This window comes from Leguminivora glycinivorella, chromosome 19 (assembly GCF_023078275.1).
Source record: "Leguminivora glycinivorella isolate SPB_JAAS2020 chromosome 19, LegGlyc_1.1, whole genome shotgun sequence".
Classification (NCBI taxonomy): Eukaryota; Metazoa; Arthropoda; class Insecta; order Lepidoptera; family Tortricidae; genus Leguminivora; species Leguminivora glycinivorella.
The window spans coordinates 12,292,632-12,316,122 of record NC_062989.1 but is presented as its reverse complement, the minus strand read 5'-3'; the positions used below and the strand labels follow the sequence as shown (position 1 = coordinate 12,316,122).

The 23,491-nt window shown below is 36.6% G+C and overlaps 3 protein-coding genes and 2 non-coding genes across 5 annotated transcripts; 1 reads left to right on the top strand and 4 right to left on the bottom strand.

Annotated features, from left to right (window-relative positions):
• Positions 1-2,130: 2,130 nt before the first annotated feature.
• On the bottom strand, positions 2,131-3,076 carry LOC125236426 (cytochrome b-c1 complex subunit 9-like). Its single transcript, XM_048143228.1, has 2 exons — positions 2,863-3,076; positions 2,131-2,251 (listed from the first exon to the last, which is right to left on the bottom strand). Exons 1-2 carry the CDS (start codon positions 3,001-3,003, stop codon positions 2,216-2,218), a joined length of 177 nt encoding a protein of 58 aa, XP_047999185.1. The 5' UTR covers positions 3,004-3,076; the 3' UTR covers positions 2,131-2,215.
• A 668-nt stretch (positions 3,077-3,744) lies between these two features.
• Positions 3,745-7,414, top strand: LOC125236375 (zinc metalloproteinase nas-8-like). The gene is made up of 6 exons (XM_048143159.1): positions 3,745-3,893; positions 4,294-4,485; positions 4,991-5,184; positions 5,844-5,982; positions 6,428-6,561; positions 6,679-7,414. The coding sequence occupies exons 1-6, from the start codon at positions 3,824-3,826 to the stop codon at positions 7,372-7,374; spliced, it is 1,425 nt and encodes a 474-aa protein (XP_047999116.1). The 5' UTR covers positions 3,745-3,823; the 3' UTR covers positions 7,375-7,414.
• A 234-nt stretch (positions 7,415-7,648) lies between these two features.
• Trnad-auc lies at positions 7,649-7,721 on the bottom strand. Its single transcript has one exon. It is a non-coding gene; the product is annotated as a tRNA-Asp (tRNA).
• A 225-nt stretch (positions 7,722-7,946) lies between these two features.
• Trnad-auc lies at positions 7,947-8,019 on the bottom strand. Its single transcript has one exon. It is a non-coding gene; the product is annotated as a tRNA-Asp (tRNA).
• A 1,858-nt stretch (positions 8,020-9,877) lies between these two features.
• LOC125236374 (ras-related protein Rab-35-like) lies at positions 9,878-22,478 on the bottom strand. The gene is made up of 4 exons (XM_048143157.1): positions 22,261-22,478; positions 21,872-22,171; positions 13,124-13,272; positions 9,878-11,705 (listed from the first exon to the last, which is right to left on the bottom strand). Exons 1-4 carry the CDS (start codon positions 22,310-22,312, stop codon positions 11,601-11,603), a joined length of 606 nt encoding a protein of 201 aa, XP_047999114.1. The 5' UTR covers positions 22,313-22,478; the 3' UTR covers positions 9,878-11,600.
• Positions 22,479-23,491: the final 1,013 nt, after the last annotated feature.

Sequence of the window (23,491 nt, the reverse complement as noted above, 5' to 3'; positions counted from 1 at the left end):
GAAGCGCCAACGTGTAAACGCAGTTGGCCATTGGCGCCAAGATCCTTTGATGTGTGGACAAAAAACCGACACCAATTGGTTGGCCGGCCAGCGCTAGCGCCAACTGCCAACATACGGCCAAGTAGCCCTCTACACGCTTGGCCAAGGGGTTCCACCAAGGGTTGGTGGAACTGTTGGCCACATGTGTACAGCGGCCATTACGCAAAGAAGGACGCAACAATATCTGACACATTCACAATGTTTTTTGTAGAGCCGTAAGAGTATTTCGCATATTTTTTGCCGTCTTCAAAGAGTAAAGCTAGGAACATATTACGCGGACGTCCGCCGTCGCGCGACCGCGGACGCGGATCTAGACAATGAATATACACTTAACCGTGCAAACTATCGGTCGTCGGTCGTGGACGTGGCCTTGAGCGCACGGACGTCCGATCGAAATCTGGCTCGCTGGATGTTTTGGTCAGCCGAAGCCACGTCCCGAAGACCGTGCACACTGATCGGTCGCGGTCGCGCGACCACGGACGTCCGCGTAGTATGTCCCTAGCGTAATATCCAACTGCCCGGAATATTCGCGGCAAAACAAAAGACTGTCGCAATTTGAATTTAGAAACATTTTGATATATTGAAAAATTTTCTAACTCTAGATAGGTTGCGACAGTGTTTTGTTTTGCCGCAAAAATTCCGGGCACTGGTAATATTTTATTGCAGGTGAGTACGTATTTGATAGCTAAGACTGCATTTATTATATTATTAACTCTTATGGGAGATGTTTTTAATTTTACTAGGAATTACTGCATAATATTTTGGGTGTAAGTATACAATTTAAAAAAATGTTATTTGTTGTACAAGGGGCACAGTTGTTTTTAACCCCACATGCTAATATTTATTGCAGATTTAATAGCTTATGGAATTGTAAATGTGAAAGTAATTCAAGTCTGCCTGTTACCTCATCAACCTTAAGGCCGCTGAACTGATTTAGGTGAAATATGGTATAGAATCGAAATTACTTAGAAGAATGGGTAAGACATGGGGATTTTTCATCAGTAATCATCTCATCATCATCATTCCTAACATTTGAAGTGATAGGCAGAAGCTACGAAGCTAGTAATAAATATCACAAGTGCCAAAAATAGTTAAACAAATAAACGCAACTAATTGTGACGTTATCTGATTGGGGGACCATATTCTCGATGGCGCTTACGTCCGGCGGCGTCGTATTTGTATATGAACATCGCTCATAACGCCGCAAGCGCCATCGACGATGAGGTCCCTTTACCCAGATAACGTCTCAATTAGAGGAAGATCTATTCAAATTCATTACCCAGAAACCAAACCAACTAACTAATTTGGCCGTGCGCTCCAAAGAGGATCGTGGCCTCCAAAATGAGAGCATGCCATACACATAAAACGATACACATACTTAAATGGGTCAGGTAAAATATTTCTATTGGCTTATTACTCTATCGGGATAGAGTAGATGACATACCTAAGCCAAGTAAAGAAATGTCTCAAATCACTTGCAAGTAATTGTCGGCCAAGCCAGAGCCAGTCAACAAACATGTGATCGGAGTCTTTCTTACTTACTGGCCAAAGTGTGTATACTATTTTTCTGTTCAATGGAGCCGGGATGCTATAACTTAGTTTAGCGCAGCTGCCTGACACATTCCGGCTGGAGGATAGAAAATGTTATATAATTATATCAATACAGGAATATGTTTCCAGAAGTACATATTCTGTAGATGTCGTGTTGTGCACAATAATATTTTTCATTATTTTCTTTTATAGGTTGTAAGAAATGTTTACTAATCTAGTCATTTTATTGAGACATTTAAAATCATATTACTATATGACATGACATTGTTAAATAATTAGTGAGATAAATATATCCTAAGGTTGATAGTCCACTATCATATGTTTATCATAGAAATATGATCATAGGTCTGTATGCCTCCCTTGGCTCCCTTTTTCTCCACCGTGAAGAAAAAGGACGGCATATTGCCTATGATCATATTTCTGTATGCCTCTCTTTTTCTCCAACGTGAAGAAAAAGGGCGGCATGTTGCCTATGATATCAGATTTCTATGACAAACATATGATAGTGGACTATCGGCCTAAGGCAAAAGAAATAACTTGTTTATTTTTAAGTAATGTTTAATTAAATCACATTCTTCTCAACAAAATTAGCTAATAAATTAATCCATTTCATGTTGTTGTTTCATTACTTGTATTTGGCCTCAATGTCCTTCCAGAGTTTCTGAAAAAAAAGAACAAGTTTTGTTAATACTGATACAGGTGAAAATAAAGAAATTGCAATTTCCAAAAACTGAGGTGATAAAATTCTGATCTTCTGACTATTCCATTGTATGGGTAATGGACATACAAAATTTTACTTTTTGATTAATTTAGTTGCAAAAGGTTAACATTATTTGGACACAAAATAATTTCAGAAAGTCGTCCAATTAGACTTCTTGTGTCCTCTGCTTTTAGCTTTTATTTAACCCATACTACATGCAATGCCATGTACCTAAATATTTTAACACAAGTACAATAAAGTGACCACATCAAACCGTAACTAATGCTCAGTTACGACTTATAACGTTTCCTCTAGATAGACAGGCTAATGCCTATTGGTTCAGTTACTGACGTTACTGTAGCTTCTGTAAGAATTAAGAAGCTATTGGATATGGAAATCTTGTCTCGTAACCTCAAGGGCACACCTAACATAAAATAACAGGCTATAGTAAGGATATTTTTTTTACAGTGGGTAAGTAATTAATTGCAGTTAATACTAAAATACAATTGATTTAAATTGAGAACAAACGAGCAATGATCATCTAGACAAAAATTATATAACAAAATACTCACTCCCTTGTTTATACTCTCGAAGATGGAAACTGCTACTAAATCGAACGTTCGCTCAAAGAAGAAGGTACCGCCAGCGACGACCAGGAGGAACGTCGATGTTCTTTTGAACAGGGAGCGGTTTAGCGAAGCCAAGAGAGACATTTTCGCAGGAAATCTCTTCTCGTACGTCGAAAGGTCTCGCAAAATTTTCCGACAGCAATAGACAAGATAAAAGCAAGTGTCAAAAGGGTTGCCACATGTGGCACGGCGATATTAAATAACCAAAGACAAAAATACAAATAAGCCTTGTTTGCACGTTCGGATTAAATAATCGTCTAACAAGAGTGGGTGCGGAAATAAAATATTTTTATTTAATTGTTGTCGCTTGTTCAAACTGTACTATTTTCTAGTAGAAGTAGTGTGAAATTTCTGTTATACAGACAGGTAGACTGTCTGGAAACGACTTATATTTATTTTATATTCTGGCAAACTCTCGGCAATCCATTTCCGGCGCTTTTAAAATATGGCGCAGGATTTAAAAATATCGTTGGGAATCTGGTTGATGCAAGATCAGGACAAACTTGCTGTTTATATTTTGATTTAGCTGTCCTTTTGTTGTATAATTTTCTGTTTATAAACATGCACTATACATGTACCTACATTATTTTCGTCACACGTCCTATCTGTACAGTCCGCACTTTATTTACCTAGACGTCCACTACCTACAGTCAGCTGCGAACAGTCCAATACTGACGATTGTATCGATATAGTGTGCATATTTCATGTTTTATGAGATGTTGTTAAATTCTGTATCAGAAAGGTCGAAATCGGTCGAATAAAAAGTAGGTAGGTACTTATGTAAAATACACTCGCACGGCGATTACGAAATTTAAGTTATTCAAGCCGACATTCAATTTCTATTTCACAACAACATTGAGAGTAGTGAAATCTACGTGACTAGTATAGGTCGTAAATTGTGACTATGGTGTGGAGAGTTTCTATTTACATATTATTTTTATTTTACCGCATTAGCAATGGTCAAATTCAACTTGGTATGTTATATATTTCAAACTGAGGCGGATGAGGTGGTTTATAATGATGTTAACAAAAACGTTTTGGGACAGTGTAGCCTGGTTTACCTTCTCAGCTGAAAAGTCCGATAGCAGTCTAATCAGCAATCTCTCTAACCAACGGAGTTTCCAGAATCACATGGATTGTAGCCCATGAAGGTTACAAAAGTTACAACTTACAACCCGAAAGGAGTGCAACCTGTACCAGGTGCAAAAATGCCCAACACGTTTGCCACGTTGTCAAGTTAGATGGTGCCGAAGATTTGCAATAGACACTGTTTAAATGTTGTAGTGGTTATAACATCGCCATATTACAGGCACTTTTACGGGTGGATCCACCAAAACCACGATTTTACATAACGTTATAACTTGTTTATTTTAGTATCCGCCGTAAATGAAACAAATGCAAAGAAGTTGTTAAGTGAAGACGTAGGAGGGTCTATAAAAACCTTAAAAGCCAAAAAACCTGATGATAGCAGCGTGCTGCTGCCTTCACAATGGGCACTGGGGCCCGAGGGGACTCCTCGTTGGCCCAACGGAGAGATCAAGGTCTATATCGACAGCGATTCTTATGGTAAGCAACTTCATTGCTTCGTTTGCAGCGTTCCGTAGTCTAGAGACCCAGTAGATGCAAACCTTAAAACCATGTGTGGAAGGAAGATGGAAGGAGCGAAGCATCTAGGTACTTCCACCAATGACTATTACACGATTCTTCGTCACGAGGGAGCAACGCGCGACAGAGACAAGAGAGGCAGTCATAGTCATAGTTGACTAAAGATATCTTTTAGGGCCTCCACAGACGGGAGACTAAACTGTTTTGTCTCCGTCGTATTTGTATGAAAAGTTGCGTCGCCTCGTGTGCGCACCTTCATACTAGCCCATAGACCGAGCGACGGAGACAAAACAGTTTTGTCTCCCGTCTGTGGGGGCCCTTAGTGGATCCATTGTCTTCAGTTACGCCATGTCTGGTCATGGTTGCGTCCGCAGCTATGCTTCGATATATTCGATTGTTTTAATTTCGCAAAAAAAAAAGATACCATTACACGTACTTACCTCATCTAATATCAGTTTTACGGCAGGTCAAGGGATTGTGGCCCGCGTGCTTATGATACTTAGCAAAATCCAAAGCTACGACAGCCACCTCTGCCCCGAAATTACGAAGTTAGAGGAGAAGCCGACAGGACCGGTTGATGGCAGCTGGTTGCACGTCACCAATCCGGACAGAGTGAGGCCGTGCGTCCACGACGCGGGAGTCGATGACAATGGGGAGATTGTAAGTAGGACTTCAGTAGATGACGTATACTAATAACAAGAAAAGAAAGAAAGAAAAAAAATATTTGGTATAAAAAACACATAGGTACAACCAAGGATGATTTGATAGGATTTACATCTTCATACTAAGAATCGTACCTCGATTTTTTAGCGCCACCTATTAAATACTATCATAACTACACTTGATGACGGCGCCTACTTTATTTTTTTCAAAATGTGTATTGACATGATAATAAAATAAAGCGTCATTTATTTTTATAAAAAACCCTCTTAACATAAAGGGTCGGTCCTAAGCCGGGCGCCCTCCCACTTAAAGTGACGGGCGAAGCCCGACGCACGCGGTACTAAGCCGGGCGCCTTCGGCGCCCTCTAACTTAAAAGTGTTGGGCGAAGCCCGACGCACGCGGTCCTAAGCCGGACTTAAAGTGTCGGGCTGTGTCGGGCAAAGCCTGACGCACACAGTGTGTCATTTCTTTAAAAAAAACACGCAAAAATATTTGGGGAAAATATGATTTTGGCCACTTCCAGGCTGCGAAACAGCGGCATCTAGTTTTAAGCCTAAAAGGCCCATACATTTCAGGGGTACGCTTTTTTGTATGGGCTTTGTCAGTCCCGTATTAAATCGTCGTTGCTACTAATCGATGTTTATGTCATATCCAGAAAGTAGTGTTAGGATACGACTGTCTGAAGCCGCGGGAGATTCTGCACACGCTCCTGCACGGGCTCGGGTTCCGAGATGAGATCCAGCATCCGCAGCGGGACCTCTTCGTCAGGGTCATGTGGGAGAACATACAGCCAGGTACTGAAACCATAGACTTTTCAATCTTTCTGTGGTCGTCCTAGATGCTAAGCGCCATATCCGAAAACCGCGACTTAAGCCCTCCGACACGTATACCCACAACTCGAATGGACAGCTCCACTGTAGGTTGCGACGTGTGACCGCATCTTTAAAACCAAGTTTGCTGTTTGCGACCCACATCAGAGCATTACATTATCCGGATATTGTTGGAGTCGCCTTTGCCGGATTCGACAAGGAAGGAATAGGTAGGCGTAGTCGTCCTATTACAACGGGACTAACATATAAACGATTATTAAAACTATGCGCGAGCGCACACGCACACATTTAATTCAAGTGAATGATCTTCAACTTGCGATACGTAGTCACATTGTCGTGTAGGTTTTTGAATCTAGGTTCTAGTCCTATTAAAAGTTTTAAGAATGTTCAAAAACTACAATACTTTCAGCCTTTCGATCGATGTTCCGAATCCAGTCAGTGGAGACGAATGACGCCGGTTTGATGGAGTACGATCCCATGAGTGTGATGCATTTCCACGATCGAGCCTTCAGCCTCAACGGCCACCCTTCCATCATGCCTATGGTAACTTCCTTTTTTGCGCTCTTATTGCGTAGACATAGGTAAAGCTTTTTTGCTCATGTGAGGAAATCCTTTTAAGTTAGGAGACCCCAAAAATTATAACTTAATATTTTTGTAAAGCTTCCAGGATTGAGAGTAGAACCGTCGGACGAACTGTCTCATCTAGACGGATTGAAGATCAAAAGAATGTTCAGTCACGAATGCAAGAAACGTCTAGTCAACACCATAATACACCAAACATGCGCCCAATTCGATGAACTAAGAGGAGAGGAAGTACCAAATAATGGCAATGGCTGTCCTCCTGTAAATGGTGGGGGTAATTCTGGAAATGGAGGGGGTGCGGGAGGACTTATAATACCTGGCAACGATGTCAAAGTTGATAAAGAAAGTGGTGAATACGAAGGAGAACTTCATGACGACAGTGATGAGACGGGAGCGAATGATGGTGTTAAAGGCTATATTATGCCCGCCAAGTCTGATAGTGAGTATGATCCATGGGGAGGAAAAAGTGGTGTCCAACAAATACCCTACAAGGATGGTAATAAACCTGTTGATAAGATTATGATACCGGGCAATGATGTAAAAGTAGACGATGACGCTGATGCACAAGTGGCCGATAGTGGAGTCGCCGACGATAACAATAAAGATGTACCAGTAGATGACGGGGACGAAAATGAAGGCGTCGACGAAACTCTTGGGGACACCAAACCAACTAAGCCTGGAAAAAAACTTAAAAAGCTTTTAGGTAAAAAACTACACAATAATTATAATAATATTCCACAAGACGAGGCTATTGTCGTTGGGTACGAATCATAAAATAGCTACATTATTATTCAAATAAATAAAACATTACGTATGATCCTGTTTTTTTTTATTCAATCTTATTGGGATTTCTTAGTACCTTACCTTATCAACAATCCCGACTAATATTATTACAATTGTATAAAATTAACTTTGTGAAAAAAATTGCGTGGTGCTTATTCACACAGCAATTAAGACAAGACATGCTTAAATTTTTAACTTCTGATTAGCAGAAACGTCTGCAATCGATGCCACTAGGCTTAGAATAAATTTAAAAGTGGAAAATGTCTGCCTTGGGTGAGACTTGAACTCACGGCCTTTGGATCGATACTCCAACGCTCTGCCAACTGAGCCACCAAGACTTCAACCAAGCCAGCGAAATTTTCCACTACTAAGGTCAATGGGACCCGTAGCGACATCTACCGTAAGAGTGTTAAACTTCTTAAACGGCAACCGGAGTTCCAAGTCATATTGGAAATTCACCAGTTACGATGCGCTAACCATGCTAAATTTTTAACTTCTGATTAGCAGAAACGTCTGCAATCGATGCCACTAGGCTTAGAATAAATTTAAAAGTGGAAAATGTCTGCCTTGGGTGAGACTTGAACTCACGGCCTTTGGATCGATACTCCAACGCTCTGCCAACTGAGCCACCAAGACTTCAACCAAGCCAGCGAAATTTTCCACTACTAAGACCACTACCATTACCATTACTACCATTACTACCATTGACCTTAGTAGTGGAAAATTTCGCTGGCTTGGCATGTGGCATCGATTGCAGACGTTTCTGCTAATCAGAAGTTAAAAATTTAGCATGGTTAGCGCATCGTAACTGGTGAATTTCCAATATGACTTGGAACTCCGGTTGCCGTTTAAGAAGTTTAACACTCTTACGGTAGATGTCGCTACGGGTCCCATTGACCTTAGTAGTGGAAAATTTCGCTGGCTTGGTTGAAGTCTTGGTGGCTCAGTTGGCAGAGCGTTGGAGTATCGATCCAAATGCCGTGAGTTCAAGTCTCACCCAAGGCAGACATTTTCCACTTTTAAATTTATTCTAAGCCTAAGACATGCCTAATCATGTTTCGGATTTGTCAGCTGAAGTAGGTGGCTTTGTTACGATACGGCTTCGTAATAGTTTACAAAGAAATAAAACTCTATTACTATGGGCAAAATATATTGTCTATTTACAGTTAAAAAACAAATAAAATGCTGGTACGAACACTTGTTAAATAAACATGAGTACCTACTGACTACTGAACTGAGCTCATACAGTAACAAACTATACGGAATGATAACGGTTAAAATAAACAAACATATTTTTTTACTTTTGCCACCAATTTGGCATTAGTTTTAGGTACACCTAATATTATTATTACATGGTTTTATAGACCTGTGACTCATCGTAAAGTCCCAAAATTTCTCAATATAGGCTCCATATGTGCTAGATTAATAAACATAATAACTTATTAGCTTTTTTTTATAAGCGCTGGTCACGACTAATTCCAATAAGGCCTAGTTGCCCTTTGGGTTGGATGGCCAGATGGCAGTCGCTTTCGTAAAACTAGTGCCTACGCCAAATCCTGGGATTAGTTGCCACAGCGGACCCCAGGCTCCCATGAGCCGTGGCAAATGCCGGGATAATGCAAGGACGATGATGAACTTAGCTTTTTTGATTTAACTTGAATTTAGCTAGATTGATAGCGAAGGTCCGACTCATCCAAGCCATGCCGATCCATGTTTTCCGTTTTCAAAATGAAATTTTCAAAAATCTGTGAATATTTCCAGCGTGTTTAAAATTTGCGCAACTTACTCATACATTATTTAATAGGTATGTATTTTTGGTCCACAAATTAATTTGTCAATAAAATGAACGCCTGTTAAATCCTGTGGCTTCATAAGGTTTTATTCTTTACAGAAGTAGTCGACTTGCTATTATTGCCTCGGTACTTCATAATTTTGCCTGGCTTGGTTTGAAAAATACCGTTTGATATGCTTATAGGGTTATAACCAAAACTGTGAAGATTTATGCTGTTTAGTTTCATGTGTAAAACTTTATATTTATTGGGTTTTTGTATATGACTAATTATGAAAATAAGGCATTATGTTTATTTTAAGAAATCATAGACATGCATTTTAGTATTACTTCAATTTTTATTTTATACTTTTTTCGGTGAGTGCATCCATCAACAATCCAAGTTCATCATTTAAATGACAGGCTTAGGAATAAAATTCCCAAAATTCTGGTTAAATATTTGTATATAAATCCATAAATGATAAAAAATTATACCAATTATATTACAAAAATATCAATCCATGTTTTCTAATGGGTTTACCAGGGTTTTTAATAAATAAAAAATGGAATTTACAACACTGCACATCATACATCGCCGCCTAAATAATTTCACAATTTTACTTGCCCCCTCTCTTTGATCCTGACAGATAAGTAGGTAGTGAAAATTCCAATTCATATAGATAGACCTATTTTATCTGTCAGGGACCTTTGTACACACACAGGACAGTATTATCTCGAAAAGTTATCTAGTTATATTTGTATGCATGACAATGACATTCAGTTTTATATTTCGTTCTTTACTGCACTTGTTATATTATCTTAAATTGCATTTAGTTGACAGAGCACATTAGCTCAGTGAGTATTCCAAATAATCATTACTTATGAACAACTAACAGTTGTCAACCACCAAAATACGAAAAATTTGGCATTAATCATATTTTAGCCAATATTTACAGTGATATGTAAATATTAAAATATATGACGTATTGACAAAGAAAAATAAAACATATTTTAAAATGCGATCACCAATCTGTGCCGTGTCAGCCATGAGTAAAAAGTAACTTTTTAAAGTCTTAAGTTGCATCTTCCTTTTACATAGCCCATAAAATTGGTCATTCCGTACCAACACTTAAATAATCATAATAATACATTTTCCAATTGTTTTTACTTTAAAATTATCCTTATTCGTTCCGATATGGCCCAATCACAGTTCGCGGTTTTCTGTAACGTAAGGTTGGCTAGGAAAGCCACACCTTTGGTATTACCTGCACATTTAGAATCAGTCATTTTAAATTTCCTGCTTATCATATAGTTTATTTTAATATAAAGGTCATCAAATTATAGGTACTATATTACTAAAATTGATGCTAATGTTTTAACATAGGCCAAAATTCACGTACATATCATTTTGAATATTGAAAAGTGACTGAGCCATGAAAATATCATGTGAAGAATTGATGAAACCAAACAATGCCTGCCCTCAAAATAGACCTTAGTAAAAATTAAATTAATGGTATACATTTATATATTCTATGCAACATTTCCATATCATACACACTCCACCACATTAAGATATTGGGAGTACAAACACACCTATGCATTCATAATAGCCTAATGTAATTTTTGGAGTCAATATTTCCATATATATGCTTGCTCCTCTTGCAGTGTGTCAACCCAGCATAATAAACAACCATTTATTAAGATTGTTGCATAGTGTTCATATAATTTATTTAGATTTTATACAGTTAATATTTCATGCTGTAGGCAATAAATCTACTAACATCGATAGTTTTTGCATTTGTGCCTTTCATGCTTCATAAGACTACAATATGATGTACCAATGTAATATAAATCTTGTCTATGGAATCATTTCAGAACTTAAGGGCCCTCTCCAATTTTATTTTTTTTATATACATATTGTTCTAGTTGTACAAATTTTAAATGATACTTTATGTTCTGAGCGAGCTCACTCCATCGTAGGCCACGTCTTTGCCTTTGGCTAGTCTGTGGTCAAGAGTAAGCCCATTCATAAAAATAAAAAAAATCATGTAAATGTGTGACAATTAAAACTGTCTAATAATGATACTATTGTGCTGTCTGCAGGCCATATTCCCATAAGAACCTTCTCAATTGCGACAAAATTTCATATAGAGATCAACATTATATAACATGCATTAAAATGCATTACATATTTCTAAATTACCCTTCATGACGTCCAAACTGCCCAATCAAGTCTACAAGAACACAGCTTACCATTTTCAACAACTGAAAAAGGATAAACAGATGCATTTCAGTATTCCTAGCACCAGTAACTGGACAGTATGACATGTATTCCGAATAGGAAAATATTCTGACACTAATGTAACACTTGCATGGTCCGTGGTTCTGGGTTGTGCAACACAGTATTTGAGCATAGCGTAAGTGTCCGGCACTGTGCCCTATTTCACCACTAGCAACACTTCTTCTTGTTTTTGCTGCGGCTATTCTTCAAGTTGACTGTGTCGTTTGATGTGACGTTTTGTCTCTCTTTCATTTCCAACTTTGATCTTAGTACCTGGAATTGATAATGAGTTGTTTAATAAACATAACAATTACCAGGAACAGTAACGTGTTATGGAGTAACTAAAAATAGATAAATTAACGCGTAAAGTTAATTGAATGTAAGAAGTTTTAATTAAAAAATGTGGATTGGTTTTCTACAGGCGTCATAAAGCTTAAGTTTTATAATAATAAATATTGGGGACACCTTACACAGATAAACCTAGCCCTAAACTAAGCAAAGCTTGTACTATGGGTTCTAAGCGACGATATACATACTTAAATAGATAAATACATAGAAAACATCCATGACTCAGGAACAAATATCTGTGCGCATCACACAAATAAATGCCCTTACCGGGATTCGAACCCAGGACCGCGGCTCAGCAGGCAGTCTTACTACCGACTGAGCCAGACAGGTCGTCAGTTTATGTGTAATGACTGTAATGAGCATTCTCGAGGACACAAGAATGTATTATCATTTATCAAACTATTTGAACACTATGATTCAAAATTGCGAATGTCTCTCTCTCTCTCTCTCTCTCTCTCTCTCTCTCTCTCTCTGTAGTCTGTGCAATTCGTATAAATATAAAATACCAACATAATATAGATTAAGGTACTAGTGTTAAACTGAGTCCTGTAACACAAGGTTCCCTAGCTCAGGACTAGAGATGGGCCGAATATTCGGTAAATATTCGGTATTCGGCAAGTTTTTCAATGTTCGTATTCGGCCGAATAATTCGGTTGCATTGCCGAATATTTACCGAATAAACAAAGTAAATAACTAATGAAGATCTTACGCATTCCACTGGATAATAAGCTCCTATTTTAGTAGCTTTATAAAGAACTACTAAAAATGCGTCAAAATATAAACACAATTGTTTTGTAAAAAAGTTAAAAACCGTAGTTTAAGAGGTGAGAAGAGTTCAGAGTTGTTTTAACTAAGTTTTAGTTATCCACTAAATCATAAGAACATAGTTGTAGTATGTATAACCAATATCAATCATTTCATAGTTTTAATATTAACAATCGCTTTAAAAATATGACGTAGGTAACCGAATATTCGGCCGAATGTTCGGTTCGGTAAGAGCTGAACCGAATGTTCGGCCGAATATTCGTATTCGGCAAAGTCCATATTCGGCCCATCTCTACTCAGGTCAGGACACAGGGTATTTTCTGTTTTAATTTTGTTTTTCCAAACATATTGTTTAATGTGAGTATTATTCCTCAAATGTGTTTATAATAACCTAACCACAATATTAAAATTTTGAAAAAACCCTCAACATGGCTAAGAACACTCCCAACTAACTCAGCTTTCAAACAAAAAAAATCTAAATCGGTTCATCCATTCAGGAGCTGCGATGCCACAGACAGACACGTCAAACTTATAACACCCCATCGTTTTTGCGTGGGGGGTTAAAAATAATAACTTACCATTTTTGTGATAGTGAGAAACATCTCCTCCACATTGATATTCTCTTTTGCACTAGTCTCGAACAGGGGTATGTTCATCTGGCTGGCGAACCTCTGCGCGTCCTCCGTGACCACCACTTTCCGAGATGGACAATCATTCTTGTTTCCAACTGTAAAGGTAAAGTGTATGTGTGATTAACCACTACTTTTGGAAGTTTCTTCTTTATTAGGGGCTTCATATTCGTAGCGCCTATATATCACTGCGGCTGTCGTGACATTGAAAAAGATGATTCTTACAGGATCAATACTGGCTAGTTTAAATTGATACGAATCAGTTATTTACTAGTGGGAAAACTAAGAGATTCTAGGAGAACAAGTGAAGATGAATGAAAAAAAACTCAGTTCAAAAAATCTTAAGTTACATAAAGAAAAATACATACACCATGTTTTTTTTTTGTTTTCCGTTAAATTCGACAAGTCAGGTTCATTATCAGGAATCATATAGTATGTTACTTTTTGTTAAAGTAAAAAAAGGTCGTACTACACGTATTAAACCATTAAATTTACTCTTTGAATAACTTGATAACAGTAAGAATTAACACAATAGTTTCTTAGAGAAATTAATTGTAATTACCTAAAGAACTTTCTCTTAAAATTAACGGAAATCAATAAAAATAGGTTGTCGGAAGATTAGCAATCATCAAATTTTTCTACTTATTTCAACTGAATTTGTAATGTGGCAGATTACAAGAAGACTGCTTACATAATAAGAAATAAAAAACGCTGACCCGTTTACCATGGTCAGTTGAGTTTTGTTTTTGGTAATGAAAGTAGTTCACTTTTAATTGTTTATGGTAATCAGCCTTATGAGATCTGTCTGCCGAATTTGTAAGATGTTAGGTGTGCTGTAATAATTTGCTTAGCTACATTCTGTTAGAAATATCAGACTTTTGTATGTTAATTTTATTATTAGTGAAAATGGCACACTGGCACAATCTATAAAAATATGAATTTTATCTCAAAAAGATGACTTATAGTGCCTCTTTTCCATGCCACAAACGCTTATGTAATTATGTATATTGTTTTACAGTAAAAAAAAAAAAACAGTTTAAAAAACACTGGATTAAAATATGACATCTCAAGAGGATATTTTTAGACATTGTTCAATTTCGAATGTAGGAGAAAACTGTTCATATTATAATAGTTAGAATGCAACACACTAATCCGATAGGGCAAAACATACTCACTAGCATTTTAATTAGAGATGGGCCAAACATTGAGTAATTATTACTTCGTATAGAGGAGCTATAGCAAACAACGAACGTGTCACAGCCTGTAAGCTGAAGGCGGGGCGAGGGGGCGGGGTGTGAACCAATGGCCTGCTTCCGTAACGTCGCAAGCGCTACGATTTTACTCGGCGCTTACGACCTTTCGGTCGCGATGATGAGCCCTGCATAGAGTGCATAGATTAGAAGTCGTAGTATAGAAGTGACATGGCTTTACATGGGCATTTTTTTAATGTATGACTCTCAATTAGCGTGAGTTGTTAACAGAAAACATAAATCACTGTTAGTTTTGTAACGACAATCAAGCTTGAAATCTGTATTTAAAACAAAACTTTTTTCACGTTCTGAATTTAGATTATATAGCTTAGTATAATTTACATAATTAAAACAAAAACGATGTTTTTATTGAAATTCCATGCTTAATTATCGTTGCAAAACTGACAGCGATTTAACTTTTTCTTAACAACTCTGTGAGTCCCAATTTTTTTAAATGCCCACATATAAAGCTGCATACGGACTGAGCGTAATACATGTGTACACGTAGCCGCAACTGGATATTAGTCATTTATGTGACATTTGCATAATGGTAGGCATTAAAACATGAGTGTTGTTTTTGTTGTGTTAATAAGATAACATGAGTGTTTTAATGCCTAATTATGTATAGTCGCATACATATTTATCTACATCCATGTATGTATGGGCGCGGGTTTATCGTTCCATAGAAAATTTGAATTTCGCGCGTTTTTTATACTCTTATAATTTGCTTGATCGTCTACCTACCCAAATTCATTCAGGCAGGTTAGGTACTGCACTTACATTTACATACTCACATGAAATTCGACACGAGTATTGAGAATCTGTTATAGACCGACATGTCGGAAAACTGTGCAATTCTGACAATAATAATTAAATAACCTTTTTTGCGTCGATAAATATATATAATTTAATGTATGATAGGAAACTTGAACTAACTTGCGATATTGTCACGTCTGGTTTTGTTGCATTTTTTACTCTTTGGTTTCAACGAAACATGGCCGCCGCAACATGGCGCTTCGGCATGAGTTTATATTGATACATTTTTTTAAAAGTAAGCGTGTTTAAACAAAAATGCAGTAAACCTACGTATGAAAAGTCACTCCTTGGCTTTTGTTAGATTTTCCTGAGCAGTTTGTACAATACCTCACTACACATGAGGGCATTATTTAGACGAAATATTTTTCATTGCGATACGTCAATCTACCACAGCCGTTCGGCACAGACTAAGCGCGTTTGTGCCGATCGGCTCTAAGTGTTGTTACACAAAATCAAGTTGAGGTGTCCTCTCTAGTTAACATAATTACTCAAAGGGGCCAAAGTGTGTAAAGGGAACAAAGTGTTAAATAATATAAGTTGTTTCGTAATTCAAAGGATAATGCCATCCTATTTCAGCATTCCAAGGAACTACAAAAATAGAGCTAAATATTATGCTTAAGAATATCAATAACATTTTGTATTTTATAACAAAAATATAGGTCAAGAAAAAACAAAATTTTAAGTATCCATCTATTGATTAGAACAGTATGCGCCATAGTAACACTAGGAACGTTATGTTTTCATTACCATTCCTATTTGTTTAAAAGTTTTATTAAACTTTACATCAGCTTTAAAAATATAGCGCACTGAATATTCGGCCGAATGTTCGGTTCAGTAAGATCTGAACCGAATGTTCGGCCGAATATTCATATTCTGCAAGTCCATATTCGGTCCATCTCTAATTTTAATCTGGTTCACATACCTACAATTCCTACAAATCAGGACTCATAATTACATGGCAATTGGCATGACTAATTTATTATCAATGGAATTTCAAACCAGTAATTTAGTTTTGTCCTCAGTTACAGAGATAAGGGATCTTATTTATAGTCGTTAGGATGCAGAAATGATAAGCGACAGAATGTAAAAAGCTACAAACATTAGCACATATTAAAACACTGGGTGAAATGAGAACTTAAGAAGACAAATATATTTTAAGTTAATATTTTATTTTAGTTAAGTTTTTGCACTTTAGGTTTTCTTGATTTTTAACTTGTTTTAATGAATTAATAGATTCAAAATAAATTTTCTAAACAAATATATACATTTAAATTCATGGTTAAGTCACATTATAACATACCATGATAAAACTAACAAATATTATAAATTCAACTTCCAGACAAAGGTCAGACATATTTTCACACAAGATAAACATTTATTGACCTATGACTGAACATGGTATCACTGGTGACTCACTGGTAAACCAGTGCCAGAGTCAAAGGGAAACAAGTAATTAGATTACTAACACAGTAGCATAACTTATTGATGTATCATTTCTGGGACAACACTGATATAAAGGATAGTGGCCTTTGAATATGTTTTGGTTTGAAGTTCTTTGAGTAATAGAAAGTTATAAACCTAAGTTTAAAGTAATAATTATTATCCTATGAAAGTAATTTTAATTTTTTTGGTTCTGATAGAACCTTACTCAGTATTTAAAAAAAAAAAAACTATATCAGCCATAATTCAATGTAAAAGGTAACTATAATGAAATTAATCCTATGTTAAGTTCAATAAGAATTATATCTTGTAAACAATAACATTATAGTACATTTATAATATTACTTAGCGCACCACGCCGGTAAGCAGCGCCAAGGAGCCATAATGAGTGTAACAATGCGCTCGCCAAATGGATGCGGCAATAGCAGTGAATTAGGTGGGTCTCAGCCAAATTTATCTACCGGCAGCAGCCTTGATTTCGACCGCCAAATGGTAACGATTCGTCAGAAAAGAAAATTATCTGATAGTGATAGTCATGTTTTATCGGACTTAGCTGAACTAAAAGGCCAAATATCGGAGATGATGTCCCTCATAAAAACAAACGCACAAACCCAAACGGAAAACATAACAAAGCTTTGTGCTGATGTTAATACTATTAAAAATGAAATTAGCAATATCTCAACCCGCATCGATGCCATCACCACCGAACAAGACAGATTAAAGACAGACGTCTCAAACCTCACAACCTCTGTCAATATGGCCAACAATAAGGTACAACTTCTCGAAACAAACCTGAACACATTCAAATCGTCTATTGAGCAGGCGCCTGGAGGCATGACACCAGTATGCTACAATGATGTCATCTCTGAATGCCAACAACGTGCTCTGCGTAGCAAAAATATAATAATAGTCGGTGTTGAAGAAGTAGACCCTAGTAAAGACGACAAGGACGCCCAAGAACGACAAGAAGTCGTTAAAGTAATCCGGGAAATATCCATCAACTGTCCTGAACCTCACCAAACCTTTCGAGTCGGGAAGTATACCCAAAATAAAAACCGACCAATAAAGGCCTGCTTCTTATCCGAGGAACCGGTAAAGCAAATTCTCAAAAACAGAAACAAGACTAAAAACGTAAAAATATATTCAGACCAAACACCATACCAAAGAGAAACTTGGAAGAACGTTAAACAAGAGCTAGACTTAAGAAATTCGAACGGGGAGAAAAATCTGCGTATCAAATATGTAAAAGGAACGCCAACGATTGTGCAACTGGAGCCAAAAAACTAAATGCTAAAAACGTAGAAGTTAATTCAAATAGTCAAATCACATATCAAACTCCAAATATATACTCCCAAATACATCTAACGAGCAATTCATTAAAATGTTTCTACACAAACATTCGAAGTATAGTAAAACCAGGGAAACTTGACGAACTTAAATGTATCTTAAGCTCTTTTGAAACGATTATACATATCGTCGCCTTAACAGAAACATGGATTAAGGATGAAGACGAGGCACAAAGACTGCAAATACCAGGATATGTTCATTATTACAACTTTCGACAAAATAGCAGAGGAGGAGGAGTGTCTATTTTTGTACATGAAACTCTTAAACACCACCTTATTGAAGAACGCAGCGTGAATGACAATCACTTTGTATGGATCCACATAAAAAAGTTCTCTCTAGATATTGGAACTATATATAAACCAGAACGTACGAATCCTACAGAGTTCATTGAGGAATACTCTAAACAGTTACAGGGACGCCAGAGATTATTGATTTTCGGAGACTTTAACTACGATCTACTTAAACCAAACTCAGTTACAAAGGAATACAAACAGGCTCTCAAAGAAAAAGACATAAAAATACTAAACAAAATTGACCCAACACATTGTACCCGTGAAACATCAACAAGGAAATCGATCTTGGATCACGTCTGCTCTAACCTGAAACATAATAAATTCCATATAGCCATTATTGATTCACAACTATCCGACCATAAACAAATATTTTGCGAAATCGAGAAATATCAACCACCTCCCAGGAATAAAATCGAATATACCGCAATAGATTATGATCAATTCTACAGAAATCTTCATACGTACAACAATGATAACAACATATACGAACACCTTGAGCAAAAGCTGCAAAACTGTTTACTAAAATGCAAAACCATAAAATATAAAATTTTAAATCCACCAAAACAAGATTGGATAAGCAAAGAAATAATAAAAGCCATAGATAAAAGAAATGTACTTTGGCAGACATATAAGAAAAATGATAACTCTCAAAATGAACAATTAAAGCAAGAGCTCGACCAACAGAAAATCCTGGTAACAGAGAACATACAAAATGCAAAGAAGACATACTATTACAAGTCCTTTAAGGCATGCGTACACAAGCCTCGAAAGATGTGGAACCTAATAAGCGAGCTATCACATAATCAAAGAAAGGAAACGGCCCCGCCAGCCAAACTGCAATTGGAGTCAACAGTCATTACAGACACAGCAGAAATGTGCGAGCAGTTTAATCTATATTTTTCTACCATTGGATCATCGCTAGCTGACAAAATTCCAGTAATTGATCATGACCCTATTCAGAATCGTGCAGTTTCTCACTCAAATCACATTGAAAACCTTAATCAGCTAGAGCTAGCCACTACAGATGAAATAAGCAAAATTATAACAAGTTTAAAAACAAATACTAGTTCTGGCTACGATGGTATTACATCAAAACTAATAAAATCCGTTAAACCAATAATAACTGATGAACTCACCAATTGTATAAATAAAAACTTGGAACAGGGCATTTTTCCCGATACCCTAAAGATAGCAAAAGTTACTCCGATTTTTAAATCAGGCTGCAAAACTGACCCCGGAAATTACCGTCCTATCTCAGTACTCCCTATGATTTCAAAAGTCTATGAAAAAGTTATTTACGCTCGTCTCAGTAAATTCCTTACAACAAAGGATATAATATCTCCACATCAATACGGTTTCAGACCAAAATCAAATACGCTGTCAGCCACAATCGACTTAGTCACTACAATAAAAACCAAAATTGACGAAAGGCAAATAGTGTTAGGGGTCTTCATCGACCTTAAAAAGGCATTCGACACGGTCAGCCACGAAAAACTACTAAACAAACTCCGTAACATAGGGATTATAGGAAAAGCCCATGAAATATTAAAATCGTATCTGTTAAACCGCCAGCAAATAGTTAAAATTGACAAAGAACAAAGTAGCCCTAGGCTAATAACATATGGCGTACCTCAAGGATCAATTTTAGGGCCGCTCCTATTTCTTCTATATATAAATGATATTCAAGACATCGGGCTAAAAGGTAAACTAACTTTATATGCGGATGATACCAGTTTATTTTATTTTGGACGTGACATAGAACATATAATGCTAGAAGTGCAAACGGATTTAGATCTTCTCAATACATGGCTTCAATATAACTTGCTTACCATGAATATGTCGAAAACGCATTATGTCATCTTTACTGCAAAAAATAAAAAAATCAATACTTACACTCCACCGTCACTTAACAATGAAATTATAAGTAATACAACCAACGAAAAATATCTTGGCTTAATCATCGATAATAAATTAACATGGAGGCCACATATTGAGAAGATAAAATCGAAACTCACATCCTTAACTGGGGCTATCCGCAGTATTGCTAGTTGTCTCCCACAAAAGGTTAAATATTTAGTATATAATTCTTTAATCAAGCCACATATCGACTACTTGATCGAAATATGGGGGGCAGCGGCTAAGACCAATTTATCTAAAATACAAATAGCCCAAAATAAACTGATAAAAACCCTGTTTAACTACAATTTCCGAACACAGACTAAAAAAATTTATAAAACTCTTAAAATTATGAACATTCAGCAGTCATATATCTACCATACATGCATATTGATCCGTAAAATACTTCAAAAAGATATACACTCACAAATAAATTTTACAAAAAAACACCAAGTACAAAAAATGAAATTACGAAATGCGGACAATTTAATACTGCGGACGCCACGGACAAGTTACGGAAGAAAGAGCATCATTTATGAAGGCGCGCAAATATATAACAAGCTGCCGAAAGATATTAAGGAGGCCAAATCTATAATAACATTCAAAAAACTCCTTAAATTCCATATATTCAATAATCTACGTCTAGAATAGGTAATAATATCAATTTAATTGTTATATTAAGTATAATAATTAACTAATTTATATTAATTTATTATTTAAAAAAAAACTAGTAAAAAAAAAGGCCACCAGAACCTTTAAAATTATAAAAATAAAAATTATAATTCTGTAAAATAAATAAAAACATTAAAAGTATATATTATAAAACTAGTAAAAAAGCCCACCAGATCGCGAAATATCTCATTTATAAGAATACCTACTTATATGTAAATATAAAAAATATCTATTATAATTATGTGCAATATATAAAAACATTTAAAAAACTTATAATATATAAATAACTATAATAATCTTAATAAATAATTAAACAAATAAAATTGTAATAAAATCATGTTAATAATATAAATAAATGCTTAAATACATATATTATAACAAACGAAATTACTACAAATAAAACCATCTAAACAATCAACAAATAACATCTGTAGTGTGCACAGCTATGCCGCATCCACTGACATCGCATTCATTATAACTCGTCAACATTCGTATTCTTGCTTGTTTGTTATCTACGCTGCGACGAATCTGAACAGAACGGTCAAAATAACTTGTTTCTAAGCCGCTGTTCATTATATTAACGATTTCTACCCACTTTTTTTGTCATGCATGCAAAATTGTAACTAGTAGTTAACAAATAATAACTTGCAAACCTTTGTAAACCTAAATATGTATTATGTATGAACTGCACGCTAGCCATAAAATATCTTTACTTATATAAAATTAACATCTCATGTAAGCGAATTTTGTAAATTCTTTATGAGATAATAAATGTCTTAAACCAGATATTATTCTAATGCAAGATTCATGGTAGAAATATTAATCAGGGCTAATTCTAATGAGAAATAGCATTATTTAGGGGGCGGAACAAGTAAACAACAACTTTTTTCTGGCCTCCTAGAGGTTAGAGGTGAAGGTCTTACAAGTTGAGGGAAGAGAAGCTGTGCAAATTCATAAATATGATCATTTTTGTTAGTACTTACCTAAAACTTTGTTCACTACATCACAATTCTGTTCGATCTCATGTAGCCACCGTTTGACGTTCGCGAAGGACTCTCCGTTGGTGACATCGTACACAACGATGACGCCGTGAGTGCCCCGATAATATGTGCTGGTTATCGTCCTGAACCTCTCCTGTCCTGCAGTGTCCCATATCTGCAGCTTCACTCGCTCTCCGTTAATTTCTAGGGTTCTTATTTTGAAATCGACGCCTATCGTCGTAATGTAGCTACCCGAAAACGTGTTGTCGGCGAACCGCAGGAGCAAACAGCTCTTACCCACACCTGCAACACATCATCATCATTGCAAAGAGCCATAAATTACCACAATATCACACGGAAAATCGGTTACTGACGAGGCCTCGCCCACTCACCACTGTCACCGATAATCAGCAGTTTAAAAAGATGATCAAACTCGCGCGCCATTGTTCGGGTGTACTGCCGACAACTCTCTAAATGGTCATGTGTTCACTAATGACGTTAAAAAACGATTTAACACAACTTGAACTCTGAAAATATTAATAAAACGCATGCCGTAGGACGTTACGTTTGCGTCACTTTACAATACGTCCGCCATTATTATCTTTTTTAATTTCACTGTCATTACCATTATGGCCGCTGTACACACATGGCCAACAGTTCCACCAACCCCCTTGGCCATGTGTGTAGAGGGCTACTTGGCCGTAAGTTGGCAGTTGGCGCTTGCGCTTGCCGGCCAACCGATTCGTGTCGGTTTTTTGTCCACACATCAAAGGATCTTGGCGCCAATGGCCAACTGCGTTTACACGTTGGCGCTTCATTCAGTTGGTCGTCAGCCGTCAGAGAGGACAGTAGTGATATATTTACGAAAATAATAAGTTTATCTATGCCAATAATAGTGTAGATTTTAGGAAATAAAATAACCTTGCAAATGTTTAACGTATATCCTAAAAAAGATAAATGTTCTTATCAGAATATTCAAAAAATTGTTAATATTGCAAATAATTTAATTTTACTACGGGGTTATTATTTTTTTATATTTTTTTTCTGACAACGTCTATGACCAAGAATTTCCTAGATTTTTTCATTACACGTCCATCTTTCATGAAGAGCCAATGCCAAGTGATTGGTTCGCCAATGTGTAAACAGCGGCTCTTATCTTGGCCAAGGGGTTTCACAAAGGGCTGGTGGAACCGTTGGCCATGTGTGTACAGGGGCCATTAGGGAAAATTATATGACATTACATTACTGACTTCTGGCAATACTTGCTTTTAAGACCTTTGATACATGATAATTTTCTTGACAAGCCTTACCCTGGACGCACCGGAGGCGACAGTTGCACGGCGACATTTTTTGTCTCTGTCTTGGACGCTTATAGTAACGACAGAGACAAAAGATGTCGCCGTGCAACTGTCGCCTCCGTGTGCGCCCAGCTTTAAAATAATCAAATATTTAACTCACTGATAAATTTGTACTTCAATGCAGATGATTCACTAAGTGCTTGCTCTTTCATGGTGATTAAGGTGATATCTAATTAACCAAAGACTTGTTTTTTACTACCGCAAACATGCGTATTATATTCTTTGATCGCAAAATTGAATGATGAAAGATGTGTCTAAAAGTACA

Bases quoted from the DNA above. Each gene is read 5' to 3' on its own strand.
- LOC125236374 (XM_048143157.1), bottom strand. From the start codon at position 22,312: ATGGCGCGCGAGTTTGATCATCTTTTTAAACTGCTGATTATCGGTGAC. The intron at 22,172-22,260 runs GTGAGTGGGCGA...GATGTGTTGCAG, and splicing joins GCTGATTATCGGTGACAGTG to GTGTGGGTAAGAGCTGTTTG. The intron at 11,706-13,123 runs GTAAGTTATTAT...TATCAATTCCAG, and splicing joins TTCTCACTATCACAAAAATG to GTACTAAGATCAAAGTTGGA.
- LOC125236426 (XM_048143228.1), bottom strand. From the start codon at position 3,003: ATGTCTCTCTTGGCTTCGCTAAACCGCTCCCTGTTCAAAAGAACATCG. The intron at 2,252-2,862 runs GTGAGTATTTTG...CTTTTTTTTCAG, and splicing joins TCGAGAGTATAAACAAGGGA to AAACTCTGGAAGGACATTGA.
- LOC125236375 (XM_048143159.1), top strand. From the start codon at position 3,824: ATGGTGTGGAGAGTTTCTATTTACATATTATTTTTATTTTACCGCATT. The intron at 5,185-5,843 runs GTAAGTAGGACT...TGTCATATCCAG, and splicing joins TCGATGACAATGGGGAGATT to AAAGTAGTGTTAGGATACGA. The intron at 6,562-6,678 runs GTAACTTCCTTT...ATTTTTGTAAAG, and splicing joins ACCCTTCCATCATGCCTATG to CTTCCAGGATTGAGAGTAGA.